General features: G+C 42.5%; 3 protein-coding genes and 1 long non-coding RNA gene across 14 annotated transcripts in view; 3 read left to right on the top strand and 1 right to left on the bottom strand.

Moving 5' to 3' along the window:
• The window catches only part of SKA3 (spindle and kinetochore associated complex subunit 3), a 38,970-nt gene extending 18,320 nt beyond the window's left edge, over window positions 1-20,650 (bottom strand). Inside the window, exons 1-10 of one of the 9 annotated variants that reach the window (XM_019286412.2) lie at window positions 20,409-20,648; window positions 18,747-18,811; window positions 17,696-17,861; window positions 15,358-15,787; window positions 13,583-13,683; window positions 12,672-12,859; window positions 12,253-12,468; window positions 12,001-12,119; window positions 5,579-5,692; window positions 4,979-5,092 (exon numbers count right to left, since the gene is read on the bottom strand). In XM_019286412.2, coding sequence (XP_019141957.1) covers window positions 5,656-5,692; window positions 12,001-12,119; window positions 12,253-12,468; window positions 12,672-12,859; window positions 13,583-13,683; window positions 15,358-15,787; window positions 17,696-17,861; window positions 18,747-18,811; window positions 20,409-20,511 — 1,425 coding nt within the window. In that variant the 5' untranslated portion in view covers window positions 20,512-20,648 and the 3' untranslated portion in view covers window positions 4,979-5,092; window positions 5,579-5,655. Of the gene's footprint in view, window positions 1-4,978; window positions 5,093-5,578; window positions 5,693-8,503; window positions 8,693-9,628; window positions 11,132-12,000; window positions 12,120-12,252; window positions 12,469-12,671; window positions 12,860-13,582; window positions 13,684-15,357; window positions 15,788-17,695; window positions 17,862-18,746; window positions 18,812-20,408 lie in introns of those variants that run through there. The other 8 variants (XM_019286409.3, XM_019286410.3, XM_019286408.3 and 5 more) reach the window with 8 other exon arrangements.
• On the top strand, window positions 928-4,089 carry SAP18 (Sin3A associated protein 18). Its single transcript, XM_039565185.1, has 4 exons — window positions 928-1,056; window positions 1,272-1,381; window positions 2,817-2,939; window positions 3,609-4,089. The coding sequence occupies exons 1-4, from the start codon at window positions 943-945 to the stop codon at window positions 3,763-3,765; spliced, it is 504 nt and encodes a 167-aa protein (XP_039421119.1). The 5' UTR covers window positions 928-942; the 3' UTR covers window positions 3,766-4,089.
• Window positions 12,783-18,784, top strand: LOC104690022. Its single transcript, XR_751918.4, has 3 exons — window positions 12,783-12,868; window positions 14,844-14,909; window positions 17,828-18,784. It is a non-coding gene; the product is annotated as an uncharacterized LOC104690022 (long non-coding RNA).
• A 5-nt stretch (window positions 20,651-20,655) lies between the features above and the next one.
• MRPL57 (mitochondrial ribosomal protein L57) lies at window positions 20,656-22,248 on the top strand. Of its 3 annotated transcripts, none has more exons than XM_010400515.3 (2): window positions 20,656-20,751; window positions 21,775-22,248. In XM_010400515.3, the coding sequence occupies exon 2, from the start codon at window positions 21,780-21,782 to the stop codon at window positions 22,089-22,091; it is 312 nt and encodes a 103-aa protein (XP_010398817.1). In that variant the 5' UTR covers window positions 20,656-20,751; window positions 21,775-21,779; the 3' UTR covers window positions 22,092-22,248. The 3 variants fall into 3 exon arrangements, with proteins under 3 accessions (XP_010398817.1, XP_019141961.1, XP_010398818.1); XM_019286416.2 differs by lacking the exon at window positions 20,656-20,751 and adding an exon at window positions 20,787-20,875; XM_010400516.3 differs by lacking the exon at window positions 20,656-20,751 and adding an exon at window positions 20,907-20,983.
• The last annotated feature ends 39 nt before the right edge of the window (window positions 22,249-22,287 follow it).

Genomic DNA, 22,287 nt, shown 5'->3' on the forward strand with positions numbered 1-22,287 from the left:
AATGTGTGGCATGAGGACAGGCTGGGAGAGCCGGGGCTGTTCAGAGAGATGGCTCACTGTGTGGGAATACTTGGCAGGCAGGAGAACACTGACAGCCAGGCTTCTCAGCGATGCCCAGCCACAGAACCAGAGGTAAAGGGCACAAACTGACAAAAGAAATGACCTTTTTTTTTTTTCTTTGTTTTAACTGCAAAGGCAACTGAGCACTGGAGCAGGTTGCCCAGAGATCTCCATCCTTGGGTATATTTAGAATGGACACAGAGCTGACCCTGGGCAACCAGCCCTTGCTGATCCTGCTTTGAGCAGGGGTTTGGACTCGGCAGCCTCCCCCAGAGCTCCCTTCCAGCCCCAGCGAATCTCTGCGTCCCTGACATGCCATTATTTTGCACCTGCAAGCACATATGCTTCTGCATAATTTTACAGAGAAACTTAATTTTGTTTTACTCTCAAAATGAGAAATAAATTCAGAGGAAATAATCCAAGTGTAAATTCTGCGAAAACAACTGAACCCCTCTCCCCACACTGCTCTGAGTAACAAGCAACTCTCGACATTTTAAAAAAGCTATCACATCACAAAACCACGTATTTTTTACTCTTTTATAGACGGTATATATTTCCACTTATTTTGTGAGACACAACCACAGACTCAAATTTAACCTAATGAAAGAGTCCACTGATAGAATAAGACCCCAAGACCGTAAATGGGAAGCGTATGCATTTGATCTTTCCCTGAATGCAACATTAAGGGAAATTATAGTCTAAATAGATTTCCCGCTAATTCACTTCACCCTGCTGCTACTTAGAGCGGCGGATGGCGCAGCTCCCCTACCTCAAAGCCCTGCACTAAGCCCAGCTCCACCCGCGGCTCCCCGAGGGAAGGGCGGTGCCTCAGGCCCGGGGGAGGAGCCCCGCCGGGGCCGCCCCCGCCCCTGCTCTCGCGAGATGGGCGGCGCGCGGCGGGACATCCGGGAGCGGCGCGGCAAGATGGCGGTGGAGTCGCGGGTGACGCAGGAGGAGATCAAGAAGGAGCCGGAGAAGCCGATCGACCGTGAGAAGGTGTCCGGAGTGCTGGGTGGTCGTGCCGCGCCGCTCCGCCGGCCGCTCCAAGGGCGGAGCGGGGGTGGGGGGAGTGTTGAGCGTCTGGTGACGACGTGGGGCCTCAGGCCGCGGGTGGGGGGGGGGGGGGCGTGGCGAACGGCCCCTCGTCCCAATCCCCACCCCTGCGGCTCCTCGCCCCCATCCTCACCCCCATCCTCGTTCTCACCCCGCAGACGTGCCCGCTGCTGCTTCGCGTCTTCACCACCAACAATGGGCGGCACCACCGCATGGACGAGTTCTCCCGCGGCAACGTGCCCTCCAGCGAGCTGCAGATCTACACCTGGTGAGTGGCACCTCCTCTACGCCTGGCTGTGGCAACCGGGTGAGCGCGGCCTCGCCTGGGTCCCAGGTGCCGGGGGGAGTTGTGCAGGCTCCGGTCGGAGCAGGAAACGCAGGGGAGTTTTCGCCGCCGCTGGATTGGAGCGGTTCTGGCTGTGCCCTGGCAGCTGAGAGGAGGCATGTCTGGAAGCACAACTTTGCGCAGCAGTGAGCGCTCAGCCACTGAGACTTAGTGCGGCTGAATTGCCCAATTACTGCTGCATGTAATCGGTGGCTTGTGCTGTGGCGATGGTTATCACAACGCATCTACTCAACGCAGACGTTTTCCTTTAATGTGTATATTTGTTCCAACAGCCCCGTTTATCCAAGAGAAGTAGTTGTCCCAGAAGGCTTGAACTGTAGTGTGAATGGTTTGTTGGTTTAACTCAGACCCTTCTGAGAGTGGAGTAATGAGTTTTCTTTTTGCATAACAGAGAGCTGCTTTTTATCACTGTCAGATTTATTTATTTATTTATTTATTTATTTTTGAGAACTTGTTGTAAACATGTTAGGTATTGTTTGTAGTATTTTGAAGAATGCCTTTGAAAAGGACTTAGGCTACTTTTTAAACCTGCCTTTGTCTTCATGATGTTTGCCAGAGTTGTAACTCAGTATGTTGTGTAGTTGAAGAAATCCATTTTTGTGGCTACCAAAGCATGCAGTTCTAATTTACTTCTAAGTGGGATTTATGGACTCTGTCCAGGCTGTTGGTGGTGTCTGAGTTGTTTGCCATCTGCAGAAGTCAGAATGGGCATTGTCTGTCAACACACTGCTCCTTGGTTGCCTGAAGCTTGAAGTGAGTGCACAGTCTCTATAATCAGAGACGCTTTCGTTGCGATGATTGAGTCCTTCTGTTCTTGAAATGCTAGACATGAGCTGTAGCCCTGCTCTGGTTGAAGGCTGGATAAAGGACCGCTGCCTGCTAGGGCACAAATGGAAAACTATTTTTTTTTCTGCTTTTCTTACATTTCCACTAATAGTTATTATTAGAGCAACTATCTCTAATACAGATGTCAGCTTAAGTGAGGAAACTCTTACATTGTGCCTTGTACAAATGCATTAATGCATTTAAAAAAATAGGCTCCTGCTGTTTAAATGGTAACTGTTCAGAGAGACGTGGAAATGCAGATGTTGAAATGTGCATAGAGGTGAAGAGATTCCTCTTGAGTATGGCAGTGAATCAGACACAGTTGCACTGGAGCATGTTGGCTCCAGTGTGCAGTAAGCGGTGAATTCTCCCAGGTGTTACAGTCGATAACTGTGGTCACAGGGTATGCCAAGGCAAAGAAACGTATGGTTAAATTGGAGCAATGTATTGATTCTATATTAAAAGTTTTGGGAAGCTTTTATGACTGTTCCTTTGAGAGTGTGAAGCACTTTGGTTTGTTTGTTTAATCTAGGATGGACGCAACTCTGAAAGAGCTGACCAGCTTAGTGAAAGAAGTTTACCCAGAAGCACGGAAGAAGGGCACACATTTCAACTTTGCAATTGTTTTTACAGATCTCAAGAGGCCTGGCTATAGGTAAATGAAATTTCTTCTCTGAGTTAATAGAATACTTTGGGCACCAGAGCATTGGATTATTCTTCATTAACACTGATTTTAAAGTTCAGAACCCACATACTAAATTTCTTAAGTTCTGTATTATGACTGCTACAAACTCTAAATTGTGCTTGATGACCATCCCTGTTAATGTGTTCCCAAAACAATGAGCCAGTGTACTTGAAGGCTTTGATTGCTGTATTGGCAGCTGGAGCATGGCCCTCCAACTTGAGATAATGCTTTCTTCCTGGTAGGTCTTGCACCTGAGTTACAGCAGTGATCTTGTTGCAGGTGTCTCTCTTCCGAAATGGCATGAGCTAATCTTTGTCAGTATCCAGTGGATGTACCCTACTCTGGAATCTGGCGGGGTCTTGTGCTTTGTCTGTATGGGAAGGGGGTAAGGGGTTCTTGCTAGTATTTAACATAATAGGGTAGAGGGCTCCACTGCCCTGTCAGAAAGAGAGTTTGGTGTAGCTTTTCTTGGTGCACCCAGGAGTGCAGAGAAAACTGAGCGTTTTGAGTACACAGCCACATGTGTGCAGTGCAGGGAATGGCATGGGAAAGGGGTTGTGATCTGGTGCAGTTCCTGTTTTGGACATCTGGAGAGATTGGCCGCTGATAACTAACTTGCCTTTCCTCTGCTACTCACAGGGTGAAGGAGATCGGCAGCACCATGTCAGGCAGGAAGGGCACAGATGATTCCATGACACTGCAGTCTCAGAAATTCCAGATAGGAGACTACTTGGATATAGCAATTACTCCTCCAAATCGTGCACCACCCCCATCAAGCCGCATGAGACCTTACTAAACTCTTCCTTCTCTGTATGATTACATATTCTGTTTACTCCTACTTGCTGTTCTAAAGCAGGCTTATTTTTTTGCTTTTGTTGCTAAGCACCTGAAGACAAAGCTGAACATTGTAGAAGAAAGTTAACTCTTAAACCTTAACTTTTAGTTTGTTTAGAAGAAACCCCTTTAGCAGCACCATCATCCTATCCCTCATTGTTATAGTTTGAATAGCAAGTTAGTATGTCCAGTGTTTAAAAGACTTCCATGAAATATGACCAGGAGGATTACAGGTGTTCTGTAGTTTTGTCTTGTTTGGAATAAAAGTTGATGTTATTAATCTTTTGATCGTTTGTGGTGTATCAATGCTCGAGGCTGCTCTGTGTTAGAAGTTACTAATGAAGCTGGGGGGTGTTGAGGGATGGTCAGCAGTCAGCTTCTAGAATCGGAAAATGGAGGACGGGGTAGCTCAGGGATCTCAGTTGTCCACGGGGCAACTGGAAAACTGGTGTGTGTGGTGTTGTTTGGTACCTGAAGGAGCAGGAGGAGGAAAGGGTGACCCATTTCTCAGCAAAGTGGTGCAGTGTGGGACTTAGCTTGCTGCTTGCCAGATGCTGAGTTATGCAGGTGCCTCTGGTCTTCCAGCAGGGTCCAGCTGTCCTCGGTCCTTGGCTGAGAGCATCCAGCTGGTCCAGGCAGGACCACGTGCTTGGTTTCTGCACCTTGAGCCCCTGTGCTCAGGGCAAGGCAAGAGCAGGAGTAGAAGCAGTAACTGCTCATTAGAACTTCCACTTTCCTCACCTAAGGCCTGAGCAGAGGCTTGGACAGAAGTAAATGTTCCTGTCTGCTGAGGACAAGGTGTGCTTTGCTTCATGAGCTGTGATCTATTTTGGGGTTTTTTCCTCAAAGGAGTCCCTTGGTTCAGTATAGCCTGAGGGATTTTAGGTTCAGTTCAGCTCATGGCTTAACCCTCTTCTATCCCCCTTCTCTGGGTTCTGAGTTAGGGAGCTGCAATTTCAGCCTTCATGAATGTCTCTCATTTGCAGAATCACCTACATCTGAGTCACTTCTCCCCTAAGACTGAAAAGTGCTCCCCACCTTTTTTTTAAAGAGAGCTCAAGAAAAGACACTTATAAATGCTGCTTGTAAAGGACTGAGCCTGAAAGTGGCAGTGGAGCTGATTTATTGCCAGAATTGTCATGGGTGGGATGTTTTTCTGTGGCACAGTCACCTCTGATCTGAGGCAGTGGTGCTCCAAATACTGCTGCTGTGAGGAATCCATGTCAGAACAGCTCAGGGACTTGTGTTACCAGGGGCAGGCTTGCTCAGGTTGGGGACGCTTGACAGACCTGGACAGACAGAAAAGCAAAGACCACTGCTAAGTGGTCTCACTGATTGCCCCAGGGCCTCATCTGTCATGCAAAATGAGTGCGGTAACCAGCACCTAATTACAGAATTGCACAGCTCCCACTAAAGGGAAGGACAAACCTGCCATTAGAGGTACACAGGAATATGGGCATTTCCTCAGTTTTGTGTGCTGGTTTTTGCTTTAATTGCATTTAAGGATAATTCTTAAATGTAGTCACTATATAAGGCAACAGCAGCAACTGAGCCTGTGGCTGTGACTCAGCTGCTCTGGGAGGTGACTTGACTTTGCTGCTGGAATGGGAGACATGGCCAGGGAATGCTGGTGTCTGCCCAGCTGGCGGAGAAAAAGAACAGCTACTGCCTTTATATGTGGTGGCCAATATGAAGCAAAATTGCCAGGAAATGAACGTGCGGAACTGCCTTCAGTAGCAAATAGTTCATTCAGCTGGTTTGGTTGAGGAGTTTACCTTTCCTTGACTGCCGTGAATGTATCAACCTCAGCTGATTTCTTCCCCAGCTGTTTCAGGATAAACATCTCTTGTCCTCAAATCACACGGAAAAGTAATGCAGAAGTGCAGAGCCTATTATTATGGGAAAAGACACTTGAGAGATTAGTGTAGTTCAGGTTGGGGGTTTCCTGCATCAACAATCCACCTGGCAATCCAAGCTGATGGCAGCAGCTGTGAAAGCAGACAGCACCAGGGTGCAACCATCTAGATGTGGCAAGAGGTGGAAGGGAAATGAAAGCTGTCACCAGCTCAGCTCATAGTGCACAGGAGGGAATTCAGTCAGTGACCTGGTTGTGTTTGACTCCGAAAGCTACTATGAAAGTTGAGGAGGGATGTCAGTCCTTAAAAAGAGCAAAATATGTAGAGCACTGTGGTTTGGGGAAATTAAAACACGGTCACCAACAGTGAGCAATCCCATATGCTCAGGAAGTGGTGTAGACAACACTGTATCCAGATTTGTCAATCCACAGGATTTGCGTTGTATGCAGCAATTTGATGAGGAATTTTTGTCCCTCATCAATGCAGCTGGATGAGGTATTTTTCTTTCTTGGATGTTTAAAGGCCTAAGAGACACAACTCTGATACACGTCTACCCTGTCAATAGCAACCACTCCTCCAAAGCTTTTTACCTCCCAGTTGAGTAAGGCAAAGAACTAGGATGACAGCTCTCCAGAAAAGGTTTCCTGAATTTGACATTTCTCTGAGGTAACCCCCCCTGCCCAGCAGCCCAGGCAGCTCTTGCCTCCTGCCCATGCCCTGCCAGGGATACCACACCTACCCCCACTTCCCTTCCAGGTGTCTCTCCAGGCCTCTCCTTCTCCCTGTCCTTTCTCAGAGGGCCTTTCTTCTCTGCCTCCAACCAGTGACAAACATCCAGATCACTCCCACAGGTCTCCAGCCTGTGTTCCCTGGCTTCTGGCTGCAGCAGCAAGCCCGGTGAGCTGGGCTCCCTGGCAGGTCAGAAGCATTCCACTTCCTGCCTGTGGGGTGCAGCACCATCAAACAGACCCAGCTACAGAACCGAGATAACTTCCCCTAATTTCTTTTTTTACCCTCAGCAGCACCTACTGGAGGCTGCCCTGCTCCCATAGATGGGGCTTGCTCTTTCTGTGTCCCTTCTGGTGTGTGTTTCCTGTCTGTCTAGGTTTGGCTTGCCATGAAGGACTGTCTGCTGTGTGTCCCCAAGCAAACTTGACTCTTAGTTTCAATTTAGTCCCCTCATTTTATGCACCTAAGGCAATGGTTTTTTTCAATCTAATAAATAGAAAAGAAGATATATCAAAAATGCTATTTTTTTCCTCACCAAGAACCCCCCCACCGTTACCTTGTTACACCTTACATAAATATTGCTGCCACTGTTGATCATTAGCCAGGCTTTCAGTTAACAAGGGGAGGAAAAATGATTCTTTTCCACATGCTCAGGCCTTAATTAAGTTTTCACAGTCACCTTCTGATTTCATTACCCCTCCAATACAGGTACATATGTGTGTGTATACACATGTACATATGTCCAGGAACAGAGACTACAGCATCAGAAGAGCAGCCAGCTCCTTTGCTGCAGTGGCAGCACAAGCCTGATATAAATTCTGCAACACCTTTGGGAAAGGTCCTGGTGTGGGGGTTAATTCCCTCCGTAGTTTAAGGAGTGAGGACAACTCACTCATACACACATACATCAGTAACCTGGGCACTACTAGACACAGTCCTCCTTCCATGTTTGCTGTCTGACTGGAGCAGTTGTGGACACTTAAATTCTACTTTACAGCTCTGGTCAAAAGCAGAAACAGCTGCAATGCAGCAGGAAAATATTAAGCATTATCAGCAAGATCTCACTTTTGTAATGGAAAGCATGGAAAAATGAGGAGGTCTCTGAAATCCTATTGTGTCAGAGCAAGTGAATGATGACAGCCAGGGTGGTGTTCAAAGATCAGCACTGTAAGTAATGCAACAGCTAAGGTTCAACCTGCCAAAACCAAAGCAAATCAATTATCTGCTGTTGTTGTCTCAGCTCTCGTGCCTGGACTTTGTGTGACTTGGGTTTAAAAAAAAAGAGTATTTCCCACAAATGCACATTTGTGCTACTTTTTTTTTTTAAACTCTTCAACTTGAGTTAGGCAAGACAAGTTCAAAGAAATTAATGGATCTGGTCAGCTCCCTACTATGATGTCAATTGCCTCTTTGTAAAAATAGGTATTGGTGCAAGAACAGCATAAGGTTTTACATTTAAGTTGATATAGGCAACATCAGCCAATGTCTTCCTGTTAGAGAGTTGTACTCCTCTGGACTAACACACACATGCTTCCATAGTGTGGCCACTGGATATCTTCTTTGTTCCGTATAAATGCCACAATATCTGTATTATTGTCCCATGGGGAAACAACAAGGTACTCCCAAAACAGAAGGCAGATCCAACACCAGCTACAGCTGTTGATGGAGCATGTGCAACCACTGTGAGTGCTGGAACATTTGAATAGTGACAAGTAAGAACAAAGCAAATATGACATTTTACAGGAAATTTAAAGCATCCATGGTGCTTTAAAAAAACAAGGAAGCCTGGACTCCAATTATTGCTTCAGTGGTTAATAAAAACATCAATAAAAGCACAGTGGGAGGCACTAGAAGTAATGCTTGTCAATTATCCCTTTGACAACCATCTGGGAAGTTTCATTTCACTGAGAGATCTAAAATTGTGTTCAACCTTAGGCAAAGTATTTCCCAGATAAGAAAGCACTGACCACCTTATTAAGGGGCTTCCTGGGCAGAACAATTGAGATGCTCCTTTGACAATAAATGGCATTAGGGAGAGAAGCTTCTGTTAGCTGACAAATTTTATATATTTAAAACAAACAACAAAAAAAGAGAAAATATTAAGAACCACAGCAAATGAAGGAAAAGTAAAGGCTACGCCTTTTTGGTTACTTTTCAGATGTTCTTAAATACTAAAGAGCAATTTTGTGCTGGTTTCAATCTTTTCTGAGAGCAGGCACTGCTAGGAGATGTGATCCTGTTCTTGCCCTTCCCTTACATCTGATCCAGCACTCACATGGGCAAAAGCTGAGCTTGAGATTACTGCTGGGAAGGACAAATGAGAAGAGAAAACAAAAGTAATTAGCCTTTCAGTGTCTTGGCAAGTGAAGAAATCGATTGTAAAACTGTACAATCCCTAGATTCTGTGCAGGGGAATTGGTGAAACAGCCTCTAGTGGAAGCAGCCCCCCCGCCCAGTTAAACTAAATAAAGCACAACACAGAACCATACTCTGGGAATTTTGCTTGTTTTCAGGTGATGACTGTACATTGCTTCTGCAAGAGGTTTGCTACTTATTTAGCTGTTTATCCAAACTGCACTTCCTGACAGGCCAATGCTGTTGAAGAAATTCACTCCACAACAAACCAACATGTAAAATTTAAGTACTTTTTCATCATTCCCACTTTGACACGTTACTAACTTTAGAGTGCAGCAGGATGAGCCTTTCTCATATTAATGATATGTAGCACAAAATATTAATAGGCAAGCAAAATGATGCGAGTGCCTTGCAGTGAGAACCCCAGCACTGCAAGGTGCAACTCCACAGTTCCCTAATGCAGGAAAGTACAGTGGAGTGCTGAGGTGTTCCCAAGTTTAGGGGAAAGACTTCCCAAAGCTCTTTTGTGAATTTTGTTAGTTGAAGGCAAGGGGAATACAGCAAGGTCTGGGACAGAAGTGCTGTTTGTTCCATTTCATATTAAAAGGAGATCTGGCTTGCCTCTGGGCAAGAAAGTAGTCATAAAGTGCTGTGGAGGGAAAATGCAGGCTGTGAAATCCCTCCTGTTTAGCGGTGGTAAATCTGTCGGGTTGAAACACTCTTGCTCTGCAGCAAGAATACTTTGTACCTTTCCAAGGCCATGAAATTTCAGAACCAGCATTCACCCCACCAGGCTTCAATCTATGAAAAAGCTGGAAGTGGGTGTGGCCTTCACTCTCTAAAGAGGATGGGTAGAACAAATAAATGTTCTTATAGTAGACAACAAGCATTTGAGACAGATTTATTTTGTATCCCAAAGTGTTAATTAACCTCACAGACTGACACATTAATACATACTTTTCTTTTAAACAGAAACTAGCTTTTTCTATGACAGCGTGCTCAGGTCAGAACTAGTAGAAAATCACCTTCTCCAATTAATTTGATGTACACTTATCCTGGAAAACGACTGTAATAGCAGGAAAAAGGCACCTTTACTTGTTAAATTTTAATCAGGACAAGTCTGTCTAAGCAACTGAAGAAATACTTGTAGGCATCTCTAGATGTTTGCATATTCTGAAGACTTAAAAAAATGTGGAGCTGAGAGTTCAGAAAAGCATCCCCTTATCCCTATCTCCTGGGACAGTCTCTCCTTTCTCATGCGTTGCATGTTTGCCCTCATATAAATGATAGACTTTCAGTCAACAACTGGAAGACAAATGATAAGAGCAGACCTGGAGTCAGAGGAATAGCTGACACTGCAAACAGCAAACTGGCTCCAAACAAGGGTATGCAGCTGGGTTTTCTAGTGGAAAACAGTAAAAGTGCTAGTAGAACAAAGTCCTAATTACTATGACTACCAAAAGAGTGCCAAACAGCTCTGAGAACTTAAGCTTGGTCAGCTACTGCAGGGTTAGATGTGCACATTTAGAAGTGACAGCAGCACTGAAGAGAATACACATGGCAGCAGCAGGAGCGGAAGCAATCACCTACACTCCTGCCAGCCAATTCTTCCAGCAGTTGAAGATACACATAACCAATATCAATTCCACATTTTCAAATAATTTAACAGTCCAGCCAGACTACAAAGAAACCAGATGCGTAGCACCTGATAACTATGTCGATGTATATTAAGAAAGAAGCTGCATGGGAAACACTTGTCTGCCAGAGAAGTAATAGCCAGTCTGATGCAGGAATGCGTCAGATACATCTTGGCACTGCAGAAATCACTAAAAGCACCAAAGTGCTTTAAACAGTAAAGACGGAGTTACTCTTCCAATACAAAAAAAATTACTTGTTTCTGTTGATGATACCAAAGACTGTTGAGGTACCCGACTTCAGCCTCAGCCCTGAAACGGTGTAGGAGTCACCAGAAGAGCCAGAGATACCCACTTTTTTAAGCACTATACTGGACTTTCTTTCTATTACAACCTAACTGCACTCTCTACAGCCTACTGCAAATGCAATCCTACACAACAAACAACTGAACATGAATCTCCATTCCTCTTTGAAGTGTAATATATTTAAAACCCCTCAATATATTTTGGCAATAATGTCCATAGAAAATTAAGCACAAGCTGTTAGTTCAAACAAGTTTATCCACATCATGGATAAAGAATTTTTCTCCATTAAAAAAGCTTTTTCTTGGTATGGCTCTTTCTTCCCACCAGTATTTCCTTTTGCTTTTTGAACTTGTTATGATTTGGTGACAAGATCCATGAATGTGAAACAGTTTCAACATGGTCTTCAGTTTCATTTCAGATGTTTGGCCTGAAAACTCCACGATACCCTCTGAAAATATACCCAGATGTGTTTGTGAGCTTATTTGAATCGTATTTTGAATTAGCAGAAGACAAAAATATTGAAAACTTGTCTTTTTTATCTTGACAACAAAAAATGAAGGATCAGCTAAAGTGAGATTACTCAAATGGATTCCAACTCCTAAGTATAGTAAGATACCAACTTTTATCAGTCTCACTCTGGGTTTTGTTCCTTACTGGAACTCTGGGGTTTGTACCTTTTGTACCTCCTATTAAAATAATCTGTAGAGACTCTAAGTTTAACAGATAATCAACTAGCATAATATATATATTACATTGAATCAGGAATATCTACACTTTGATAAAGTTGTCATAAAAACTTCTTTATATTCAAATTGATGGTGTTCTTTATAAAACTATTATTCACTTGTTCTAAGGTTACTCATACTTATTGTACCTTTTCAGTTCAAAGAATTTTGTCTTTGTCAAAACAACTGTGAAAACAGTTCTCACTTAGATACTTTTCACCAAATTCTTTTGGTTTATTGCCTAAATTTACTCAGAAAGCATTCACTGGTGCTTTGATTGCCACAAAGCAAAGTATACCTACAGATAAACCCACAGTAAAACTCTGCCTTCCTTTTCATTGGTGGTTTTGTTGGTTTTTTTGTTTGTTTGCTTTAAATTTGGGAGGATCCAAACACACCATCAACTATAATATCTGTTCTTTAAAAATGGGTAGTTTTTACCATGCCAAAATCCAGTTACTTAGTCACAGAAGCAAGAGCTGTTTTGGTAGTTGAGGAGCAAGCAACTGCATGAATTTCTCAGTACATTAAAGCCTCTTTGTACCTCCTACAAATAAAATTTCTTAACCAAATTTGTAAAATGTAATCATACCTGTTCTCTTTGTTGCAGTAATCAGTGGAATCACTTTCATATCTTGTAGTATTTCCTGCCTTGGTCTCCATTTCCTTGGCTTTAGAAGAGTCTACCTTATGATTATATTGGGAAAGAATCTATAGGAAACATTAAACAGGAATAAAAAGGATTACCTAAGAACTCAAAACAGATGGATTACAGATAGAACTAGGCCCTTTTAATTTTAGTATTTTGATATTAAAAATAGGGGAAAAAAGCATATTAGCTAACCTTTAGAACATCATCTGGTATCCTTGTTATTTCTGGAGGTGGAGGAGTATTGAGTAACTGGTCATAGTGTTTCAGTTTGGGAGGGGAAGAGTCCCCAAAATGTTTAAGATTCTCATCAGAGCGCCCAGCAAAAGGAATTCTATCTTCTTTGTATTGTGTATCTTTTGCATCCTTCTTTGTCATTGACTCAATCTTCCCCCCTGGCTTTACCTGCTGCTGCAAAAGTAGTATTAAATGCCTTCAGTTAATTTACTTATGTTAGGTAAAATATTTAGTAAATGCTCTTACAGAATTATGATTAGAAAAAACTTTTACAGTGACATAAGAAAAAAACAGTATTGGAAAAGAATACCAAACTGAGATTTAAAAATCTGCTTATGGCAAAGTAAGTGAAAATGTATATAATTGCTATTTACTACCTTAGCTTCTGCTTTTAGCCATCTTGTTTGAAAATCTGGACACTGTGGTGTTGCTGCATGACTGGGAAAAGGCTGTTCCTTTGTCTCTGGCGACCTTGATGATACTGTACTATTTGTTTTGGAAGAGACCTTCACATCAGGAGTACAGAACACAAATACCATAGGAGAAGCCATCCAGTCAGCTGCTGCTATCAAGGGTGAGCGAAATAAAATTAAAAATATATGCGTGCACACACATATATAACTATTAGCAGTTCCAGTCTCATTTTCTAAAACATGTTTATCATTTTAGTTGATATTTTGTTTGATCCATCCAAATTACAATATTCCTTAAAAGCAGCAAATGCAGAAACAAGTAGTCATTCTAGTCCCACTACTGAATATAACAGAAGCCCAGCTTAAATCAACATTGCTTTCCCTTCTCATTTACCCAATCGTCACTATGTTTGTCCCAAGATTTTTACGGATTTTTAAAATAACCTATTTCTCCTCTCAAAGAAGTTTTAGCATCACTCTTAAAAGTCTTAAATTACTGTCTTGCTAGCCCCTTTCTTTCCTGTCTTTAAACAGATCCAATGGGTATTCTCAGAAAAAAAAAGGCTAAGTTGGCAAAACAGTACTTTTATTTCAAATAAGGGTAAGCTGCAGTTACAAAATGATTAATTCTGCTGCATAATTCCAGTTGGATATGAGTGCAAGAATGAGGAAAGATTTATACCTTATAAAGTGAGAAACTTTCCCATGGAAGCCATCAACATTTTTTAGACATTAGTACTCATACAATGACTTGCCCTGAATTAACTATATTTAACCAGAAATACAATTTAAGTTTACCATGTGCTTACAATGCATTTACACATGCATTCTGTAAAAATTCATATGTATATTTATTTCATATATTTTTAACTTACCATTCTCAGCTCTCGTACTTGATTTTGATGCAGGAGTAACCATGATTTCCCTGACTGTCATTTCTGGCAAATTCCCTCCATTATCATCTCCTTTAACCAACCTGAAAACCAAATCCCCAATTAGCTCTCAAGTATTATGAAGAGGTCACAATTAAAGGAATTTTGCCAACCTGATCACTTTTCTAGTATTCATTAATGAATACGCAAGTAAAAAAATAGTTTTCTCAAATATGAATGTTTTATAGATTTATTATCTGTGATTCTTCTGCAGTTTGTAGTATGCACATGTTCAGTCCAGCCACAAATGACCAAATACATTGAGATTTCAAGCTAATGCATTAAGAAAAAAAACCAAACCCAAACCAACCAAAAAGATGTCCGTGGTAGGACAGATGCCTATTCTGTGTTGGGGGTTTTATTTTGAACTGCCTGTTGCCTAAGCAATTCTATAGAACAAGAGGAAATCTTTTCTGCTTTTAAACAAATAAGAGTCTTGTGAACACTGAAAGATTTTTAATTGAATTTTTAAGTTTAAATAAGATTGTTTATCTTAATCAAATACAATAGAGCTTTAAAGCAATTTTAGTAATTACATAACTATTTCAAGGGAGAAATTCCAAAATTATTTTAAAAGAAAATTTAGTGATTTCAAAGTAACAAGCTATTTAATATCAATTCCATAACACTGGAAACAGAAATTTTAAAAACTATTTTTTCATATCCAATATATTCTAGTGAAAAAATGGCACATGCAGTTAAGAGAGAGTACCAGGCAAAATGTGGAAGCTTCCCTAACCGACACACAAAACTGTCTCTTTAAAGAAAATTGTTTTAAGTGTTTAAAAAGTAATCTTAACTATGATAATCAGATTTAGATCTTCTCTACAAAATGTCCAAGCTTAAAAAACCCCCCAATAGACAGTATAGGCAGGATATGAGGCAGTATATTTTACTTAGATGAACACATCTCAAACTTTGGGTTAAATAAAAAAGTAACTTTTCAAGTCAGTTTTATCTTTGAAGTCTTAGAGATAGTTGAAACCCTATGATTTTTAGTTTTTACAATGGGTAGAACCCATAGAATTTTTTAAGTGGTTTTCATGCATATGATCCTTGTTTTCCAAACAATTTCTCTAAATATCAAGTATTTAGGTACTGTCAGCTTTTAAAATTGAACATATTGCTAATACTAACTATAAAAACATGACCTATTAACTACGTGCATGACCTCACTGCTGCAATTATTTTTCTTTATAATTAGAACAGTGAAAATCTAGAGAAGTCTTTTCAGCTCCAGAAGACTGGAACAAAAGGAGCAAACTGTAAGGTGGGGCTTATGTTAGAAACAACACAGTGCTTCTATAAATTTACTGAATGCTTTACAAACTGTTTTCTGTTAACACTACTAAAGCTTCTGAAACCTTTACACTGGCTGTATAATATTTATGGCAGACAAGCCCAGGCCCAAACCCATGGTTAAGGAAAACAACAGATCACATTGTGTTTTTCTCTTTGCAAATACATTGTATATGGAAAATTCTTATGGTGCAGTCAAGGCAAGGAGCACATCAGATGTATTTCATGTCAGCATTTGGCACTGCAATGGGTATGTGAAAAGATGTGTACAGAGTTAAATAACGCAGGACCAACCAGCTAAGAGATAACAATCACCCACCTGAAGACAAAGAGAAGGGTGATAGCAGCAAGTAATTAGTACAGCAAGAAGAAAATACAGAAAATTCAGTAGACAAACAGTCTGAACTCCAGTAACTTACTTTTTGATTGTCTGCGAAGTTTTATGAATAAGTGACATCGTATAATCTTCATTCATACACATGGTATGTTCACTAATGCCAAAGTGTTCAAGTTTTGGTGTCACACACTCATAATCATCCATCTTCAGCTTACATTTCGGTGTTTTGGGCAAAGCACGGGGTGTTCGCAGGTTTAGTGGAGTCTCATTCTTTGGCTTTTGTTGATGTGCGCTTGTTGTGTGCTGTGCTTTCACTGCACTCCAAGGCCTGGAGAAAGCGTATTGTGAAAGGCCAAAATCAGAAAGCTGGAGGTTGTGCAGTGGGTCTTTGGGCAACAGTGGCTTCTCAGTACAAGCAGATAGATGAGGTACATCATTTGCTTTTTCTTCATCAGATTTATTCTGGACAGACATTGCTGATTCACGGTTAACTTCCTCCTCCTCCTCCTCTTCTTTTTAAGAAAAGGAATGAAAAGAAAATTACGTCAGAAGTTCCTGTTTTAAGAATTTATAAAATAAATTCGGACACTTCCCCAGTATTCAAATTTTTTTACTTGTTATTGTAAAAAATAGATTCCTTCTTTCACTTTAAAGTATTGAACCTGAAGCTACAACAGATAGCAAAAGCTTGTATCAAGCTAAACTATATTTATAAGTCACATATTTACTGAATTTCACTCTGCTAAATATTATTCACTCTGGTAAATATTATTTCTAGTGAAAATGAAATTCAAAGATTTTTACACAAGAGTATTTTTCTCCCTGCATAGAGATGAAAGGTTTTTGGGGAAAGAGCAAAGGCTGCAGGCAGTACTAGAATGCTCATTCTTCAGAAAAACAGTATTGAAGAAAGGTTATGAAGCAGCAACTAAAAACTTATGAGAGAAGATAGTTTTTTAGATGACAAGAGTCCACTGCAAAAATATGTAAATGTGTAATCTGTACATTTCTGGAGTTAGATAAACCAAACCACCCCAAAACATCGATGAATTTCTGCATGATGTAGTAAGTGAAAGGGTCTGGAGCGCAAGTCCTGTGAGGAGCAGCTGAGGGAGCTGGGGGTGTTCAGCCTGGAGAAAAGGAGGCTCAGGGGAGACCTTATCACTCTCTACAACTGCCTGAAAGGAGGCTGTAGCCAGGTGGGGGTCTGCCTCTTCTCCCAGGTAACAAGTGGTAGTACAAGATGACACAGTCTTAAGCTGCACCAGGGGAGATTCAGGTTGGACATTAGCAAGAATTTTTTCACAGAAAGGGTGATTAGACATTGGAATGAACTTCCCAGGGAATCACTGTCCCTGGAGGTGTTTAAGGAAAGACTGGACACGGCATGGTCTGGTTGACTTGGTGGTGTTCAGCCACAGGTTGGACTTGATGATTCAGAAGTCTTTTCCAACTTAATTGATTCTGTGAGGTGGGTAGGGGGAGGGAGGCTATTTAAAGTAATGCACCTTCTGGGATGCACTGGTATTTTGTCTTCAGATACGCTTAGCTTAAAAATACAACTTAAAAATAATTTAACCTTGTAACTCTGTTTGGAGACTTATTTAAAAGCAAAGAGAGTATAGGAAGAAAGGTACTATAAAAATCAGAGCCTTCTGCCTTATCTGTGTGAAACAGCTACAGTAGCTTAACTTGGACATCAATATGGTTCACAACCATAATTTTGTGTAAAGACTGGACAATGCTTAGGGAAGGTTAAGGCCCCATCAAAGGCTTTTTGAAGACTGATTGGGCTCTTGATACCAAAAGGAGTATGTGTAGTACTGACAGCTGTAGTACTTTAACTCATTTGGCACATCTGGATTTTTCAGACAGTTGTGTGTGCATTTTCTGACTGGATTAAGGACCTCCTTCCCCCAACAATCAAGCTGCCACTGCTTGTCACATGCCACCTAATTCCTGCACATTCTTCTCTTGCCCCATTTGTGCTGTGAAACAGACATTTTAAGATTTTCTCTAGGATGGTTTAAGTTAATGAAACCACCACATATGAATACAAACCAACGGAGGTGCATCTACAATAGTTCCTCATGCGTGAGAAGCTGAAGCAGCGTAATTCTCTGGGTTACAAAAACATGCTTGCTAACACGTTTTCTGAATATAATTACTGAAAAAAAACCAAACCTCAACACAAACTAACCTAAAGGCATGCCAGAAGATCTAACTCCAAGTGTTTGTGTTTTGGTTTATTCTTATGGCACCAATCACAACAAAATCTTTTACCCTCTGGATATTATTATAAAGCAAATAACATGGTTGTACTTGATCTCTTAATTAATAGAAATATACACATAGATAAAGAGAAACATTTTACAAAAATGATACTGTTCTTCACATACTGTATTGACAAGAAATATTACCTGTAGAGTCTTTGACATGTGGTTTGTAGCCATATTTCTGGAACAGCTCTCTTATTTTTCCAAGATCTGCTGAATTTCTTTGCATCAATATTTCACTTGCCTTTATAAAGTCACGAATTGCTTTTTTTTCAGAGCAACTGCTATCAAGACTGGCACTAATATCTTCCTTTGGGGACAGAGAGGGGGAGTGGAACATAAAAACACTGGTTTTCAAATCATCACAAGCTAGTTGTTTACACATGAAGCATTTTGGAAGTAAGTATTCAACTGCAATTCAGATGAAGATAAGCAGTGAATTTAGGTCTTTTCTACAGCTGAAAACCATGAGGTATATACACCTACAGAACACCAGGAATATATGGGGCATAAGTGTATAAAAACTTCTAAAGGTAACTGTAATGACAGTTCACAATATGATAACTACTTACTGGTAACCTTGAAAAAAAAAAAAGCTTTAACTCCAGAAAAATATGAGATTAGTTTGGACTCTTACTCTATATGTACAAAGAATTATTGCAGAGCAAAAGGTAAATCTCACATTTATATCACTCAATTATTTCTATATTGCTCATTTCTATAACCCATTTTTCCTACTTCTGTATAAGAAATAAACAACATTTTCCACAAGTTTAACTGAATGGCTGAAGGTACTGAAACTTCTGTGAAGATTGATATTTTTCTAAAGGCTGCTCATGGAAAACAAGCAAGCTTATATTTTTTGTTGGGAGCTGCTGCTCCTGAATCATTCTCCTCATACCTTGGCACAGCTACAGCTTCCTTGTAACCTTTGTTCCCTGCTTACCTGAGTGACGATAGTGACTGCAAACTAATAAACATTGCTAAACGTACTTCAGGTCACCCACAAGTTTTTGGGCATTACCCCAATACCCATGGCCATTATGAGGACTCAGAGGTAACTGAGTAAAAATAAGGGTTATAACTGCTGACCAACAAAGCTGAATTGTGGCTTACTGATCAAAACAGAACCGTAAGTTTATGGAACATGCACATGCATGTAATTTTTCAAGAAGGAAGTGAGGTAAGATTTTACCTTCTGAGTCTTGATTTCACAGTGGAGGTCATGCAAGACTGTTGTTGGAGATTCATCTTCGTAGTCTTCGAGATTCACGTTCACATAAAAGAGTTTGGAAAGTAAAAAAGGTGTCTTAGTGTTTAGCATGTGAGTAACATTCTACGTGGGAATGCAATTTCCTGTATTAGCAGACGAGAGGCTGGACATGACCCAGCCATGTGCCCTCACAGCCCAGAGAGCCAGAGGTGTCCTGGGCTGCATCCAAAGCAGCGTGGGCAGCAGGGCCAGGGAGGGGATTCTGCCCCTCTGCTCTGCTCTGGTGAGACCCCACCTGCAGTGCTGCATCCAGCTCTGGGGTCCCAGCACAGGGAGGACATGGAGCTGTTGGAGCGAGTCCAGAGGAGGGGCACCAGGATGGTTAGAGGGACAGAGCACCTCTCCTACAAGGAAAAGGCTGAGAGAACTGGGATTGTTGAGCGTGGAAGAGAGGCTGCTTCAGGATGAATTAAGTGCAGCCTTCAGTACCTGAAGGGAGCCTACAAGAAAGATAGAGAAGGTCTTTTTACAAAGGCATGTAGTGACAGGACAAGGGGGAATGTATTCAAACTAAGAGAGAGCAGATTTAGATTAGATATTAGGAGGAAGTTCTTTGCTGTGAGAATGGTGAGGCTCCGGAACAGGTTGCTCAGAGAAGCTGTGGATGCCTCATCCCTGGAAGTGCTCAAGGCCAGATTGGATGGGGTTCTGAGCAGCCTGGTCTAGTGGAAGGTGTTCCTGCCCATGGCAGGGGGTTGGAACCAGGTGATCTTTAAGGTCCATTCCAACTCGAACCATTCTATGTTTCTATGATATTAGAGATGTTGGATTTGTACATTAGACAGAGCGAGTCAATACAGAAAAAAACAGAGAGAACCAGTTTCTGTCGGGTACCCCGCACAGCAAAAACCTGCCCTTTGTACAGTGTGTTAAACTCCACAGAGAAACTGCCCAGGCTTCCACTTTAATGTTGCAGCTAACACTGTAGAAATTAATGTATAGAAGATATTGATAAAACGGGTTGGTCCCTGGGCTGTCAAGAATTACTTAAGCTAAAATTTTATCCTTAAGGAGCTTGCATGAAGTCGGAAAAAAGTGATACAGACACCAGTGAAAAATAAGTATCAGCAGAAAACTGAATTCTTCCACCGAACTTGCACGTGGGCAGATGCATTGTTCCATACACGACGCAGCAGTCGTTACTTTTTTCACTGGAAACCAAGCCTAATGCAAATGGTGTAAAAGAGGGCACCTGCTACGTAACATGACATAGAAACACAATTAGAAGCCTGAGCTATCTGCCCAGAGAGAGAACATGAGCTGAAAATGTTTTCCTATATCGATCCACGAAAAGAAGGAGAAGCAAGAATGTGATTCCCATTTCATCCCGATCATCCTATCTTTCTCCACGACAAAAACTCAACCACACACCCACAAAGGCGCTCAGAGAGACAACAAGGAGCAGCCCAAACAATTCACAGCCGAGCAACCCGCAGGCTCACGCCCGGGCCTACCAAAGGCCCTCCCAGAGGAGCACAGGGGGACAGTGGCAGGCGGGAGCGCAAATCGGGCAAGGAGCCCCGAGGAACAAGCGCGAAGCCACCAGCCCCAGGCGTGCGGCCCATGGCCGGGGGCTGCACTTACCCACGTCCTCCCGGAGCATGGCCCGCTCCAGCTGCTTCACATCCTTCTCCACCGTGAGGGCCAGGTCCCGCAGCTTGCCGAAGAAGCCCCTGGTCACGTCCATGGCTCCGAGTCGGGGAAGCGGAGCGCGGAGGTAGCGGGGCCGGGGCGGCCCAGAGGGGAATGGAGCGGAACGGGCCGAGTCGCGCGCGCCACTGAGGGGCTTCAAACTGCCGCCAGCGCGAGCCTCATTGGCGCTGCCGGGCCCCGCCCGCCGCCGCCTCTCGCGAGAGCCGCGCTCCCCGCCCGCCCGCCGCCATCTTGGCTTCTCCGTGGGGAGCGGAGCCGCCGCCGGAGCTTCCCGGTGAGTGAGGCCGGGAGTGGAACTGGGGCCTGGGGCAGCGGCACCCTCACGGGTACCCGCGGCTTCGCTTCTAAATCGGGCCAGAGAGTGGGACGCCGGCGTGCGGCTGCACCGTGGGAACGGGGTGGGTTAGCTTCACTTAGCGGCAGTGCTGGTAAAAGTCCCTGGGTGACTTACGGCACCAAGGCTGACAGCGTTCATGAAGCGTTTGGACAACTCTCTCAGGCACATGGTGCGGCTCTTGGGGATGTACTGTGCATGGCCAGTTGGACTCGATGGTCCTTGTGGGTCTCTTCCAAGTCCGCGTATTCTGTGATTCTGTAAAGCTGATGAAATCCGGTGTAATGAGAAAGCCGGGCGTGGGCGGGTTTGGGACTAATAATGAACACGGTAACGAAGAGCACGTGTGTAAAATCTAAACGTCATTCGGCCTTTCCTGCCCACTACAGCCAGTGTGTTGTGTCAGTCTGTTCGTGCTTTCCGCTTACGCCACTTGGTCTAATTCAGGGTATTGCTTCTCTCTACCATCCGATTTCCCTTGGACAGAATACAAGACTAGGTAATTACATACTAATAAGCTAACGGAGAGCCTGTAGTTCAAAACCTAATGCTAGGAAAGGCCAGATTTGGATCGAGAAGACAGAGCTGGAAGTACTCCGTGTACTAAACACAGCTGTTTGAAGAAGGCATGACCAAAATGAACCCTTCATTCTTGAGTATCTGACTGGATTTTTCTTAAATAACTTATGGAGTATATGCTTTAATTGTGGAGTAAGGATAACTGAATAAATTCTTAAGCTACACAGATTTCAGTTCCCCTTTTCTGATAAAGTTTCCAGTATATCTGGCCTTGTGCTGCCTGCTGTGTGTGATGGTTTGTGAGTACCAAGTTCTGAGCTTGAACCTTCAAACCAGCCAGCTAAAAGGCAGTGGAGTGAATGCAGGGCTTTTAATTTTTCTTGTCAAAGTTTTATTTTTGTCCCTAAGGTAATGAGTATTTTATATTTCTGTTTATGTTTTAAGGCAAAATGTTTTTAACAACAGTATTACTGCGGAAGAGAATTCCTGGAAAACAATGGATTGGGAAGTACAGGCAGCCAAGACAGGTTACCACTTCAATGAAGCAAGCAATGATCCGAAGGTTGGAAATTGAAGCAGAGAATGAATATTGGCTCAGCCGACCTTACCTGACACAGGAACAGGAATACAAACACAACACAGAAGAGAGACGTGCGAAGTGGGAAGCTTTCAAAAGCCTGAAACAAGCCAAGTTCCCTGAGCACAGATACATCAGCGATCATTTAAACCACTTAAATGTGTCAAAGAAATGGACATGTTGAATAATACAGCATATTTATATTTGGCACATGTCATGCACTACCCTAGAATCTGCTCTCGTACCTGTTACGGTAATTCACTGTAATTAGGGTGTGTGACAGATAAGACTTTGCTGGGGTGTACGAAGTACAACATTAAAAAGAGTTCTCTGGAACAGTGTCTATTTTCTTATTGTTTTGTTAGAGAAGTTCTGTGTGT

The sequence above is a fragment of the Corvus cornix genome, chromosome 1 (genome assembly GCF_000738735.6).
Source record: "Corvus cornix cornix isolate S_Up_H32 chromosome 1, ASM73873v5, whole genome shotgun sequence".
Lineage (NCBI taxonomy): Eukaryota > Metazoa > Chordata > Aves > Passeriformes > Corvidae > Corvus > Corvus cornix.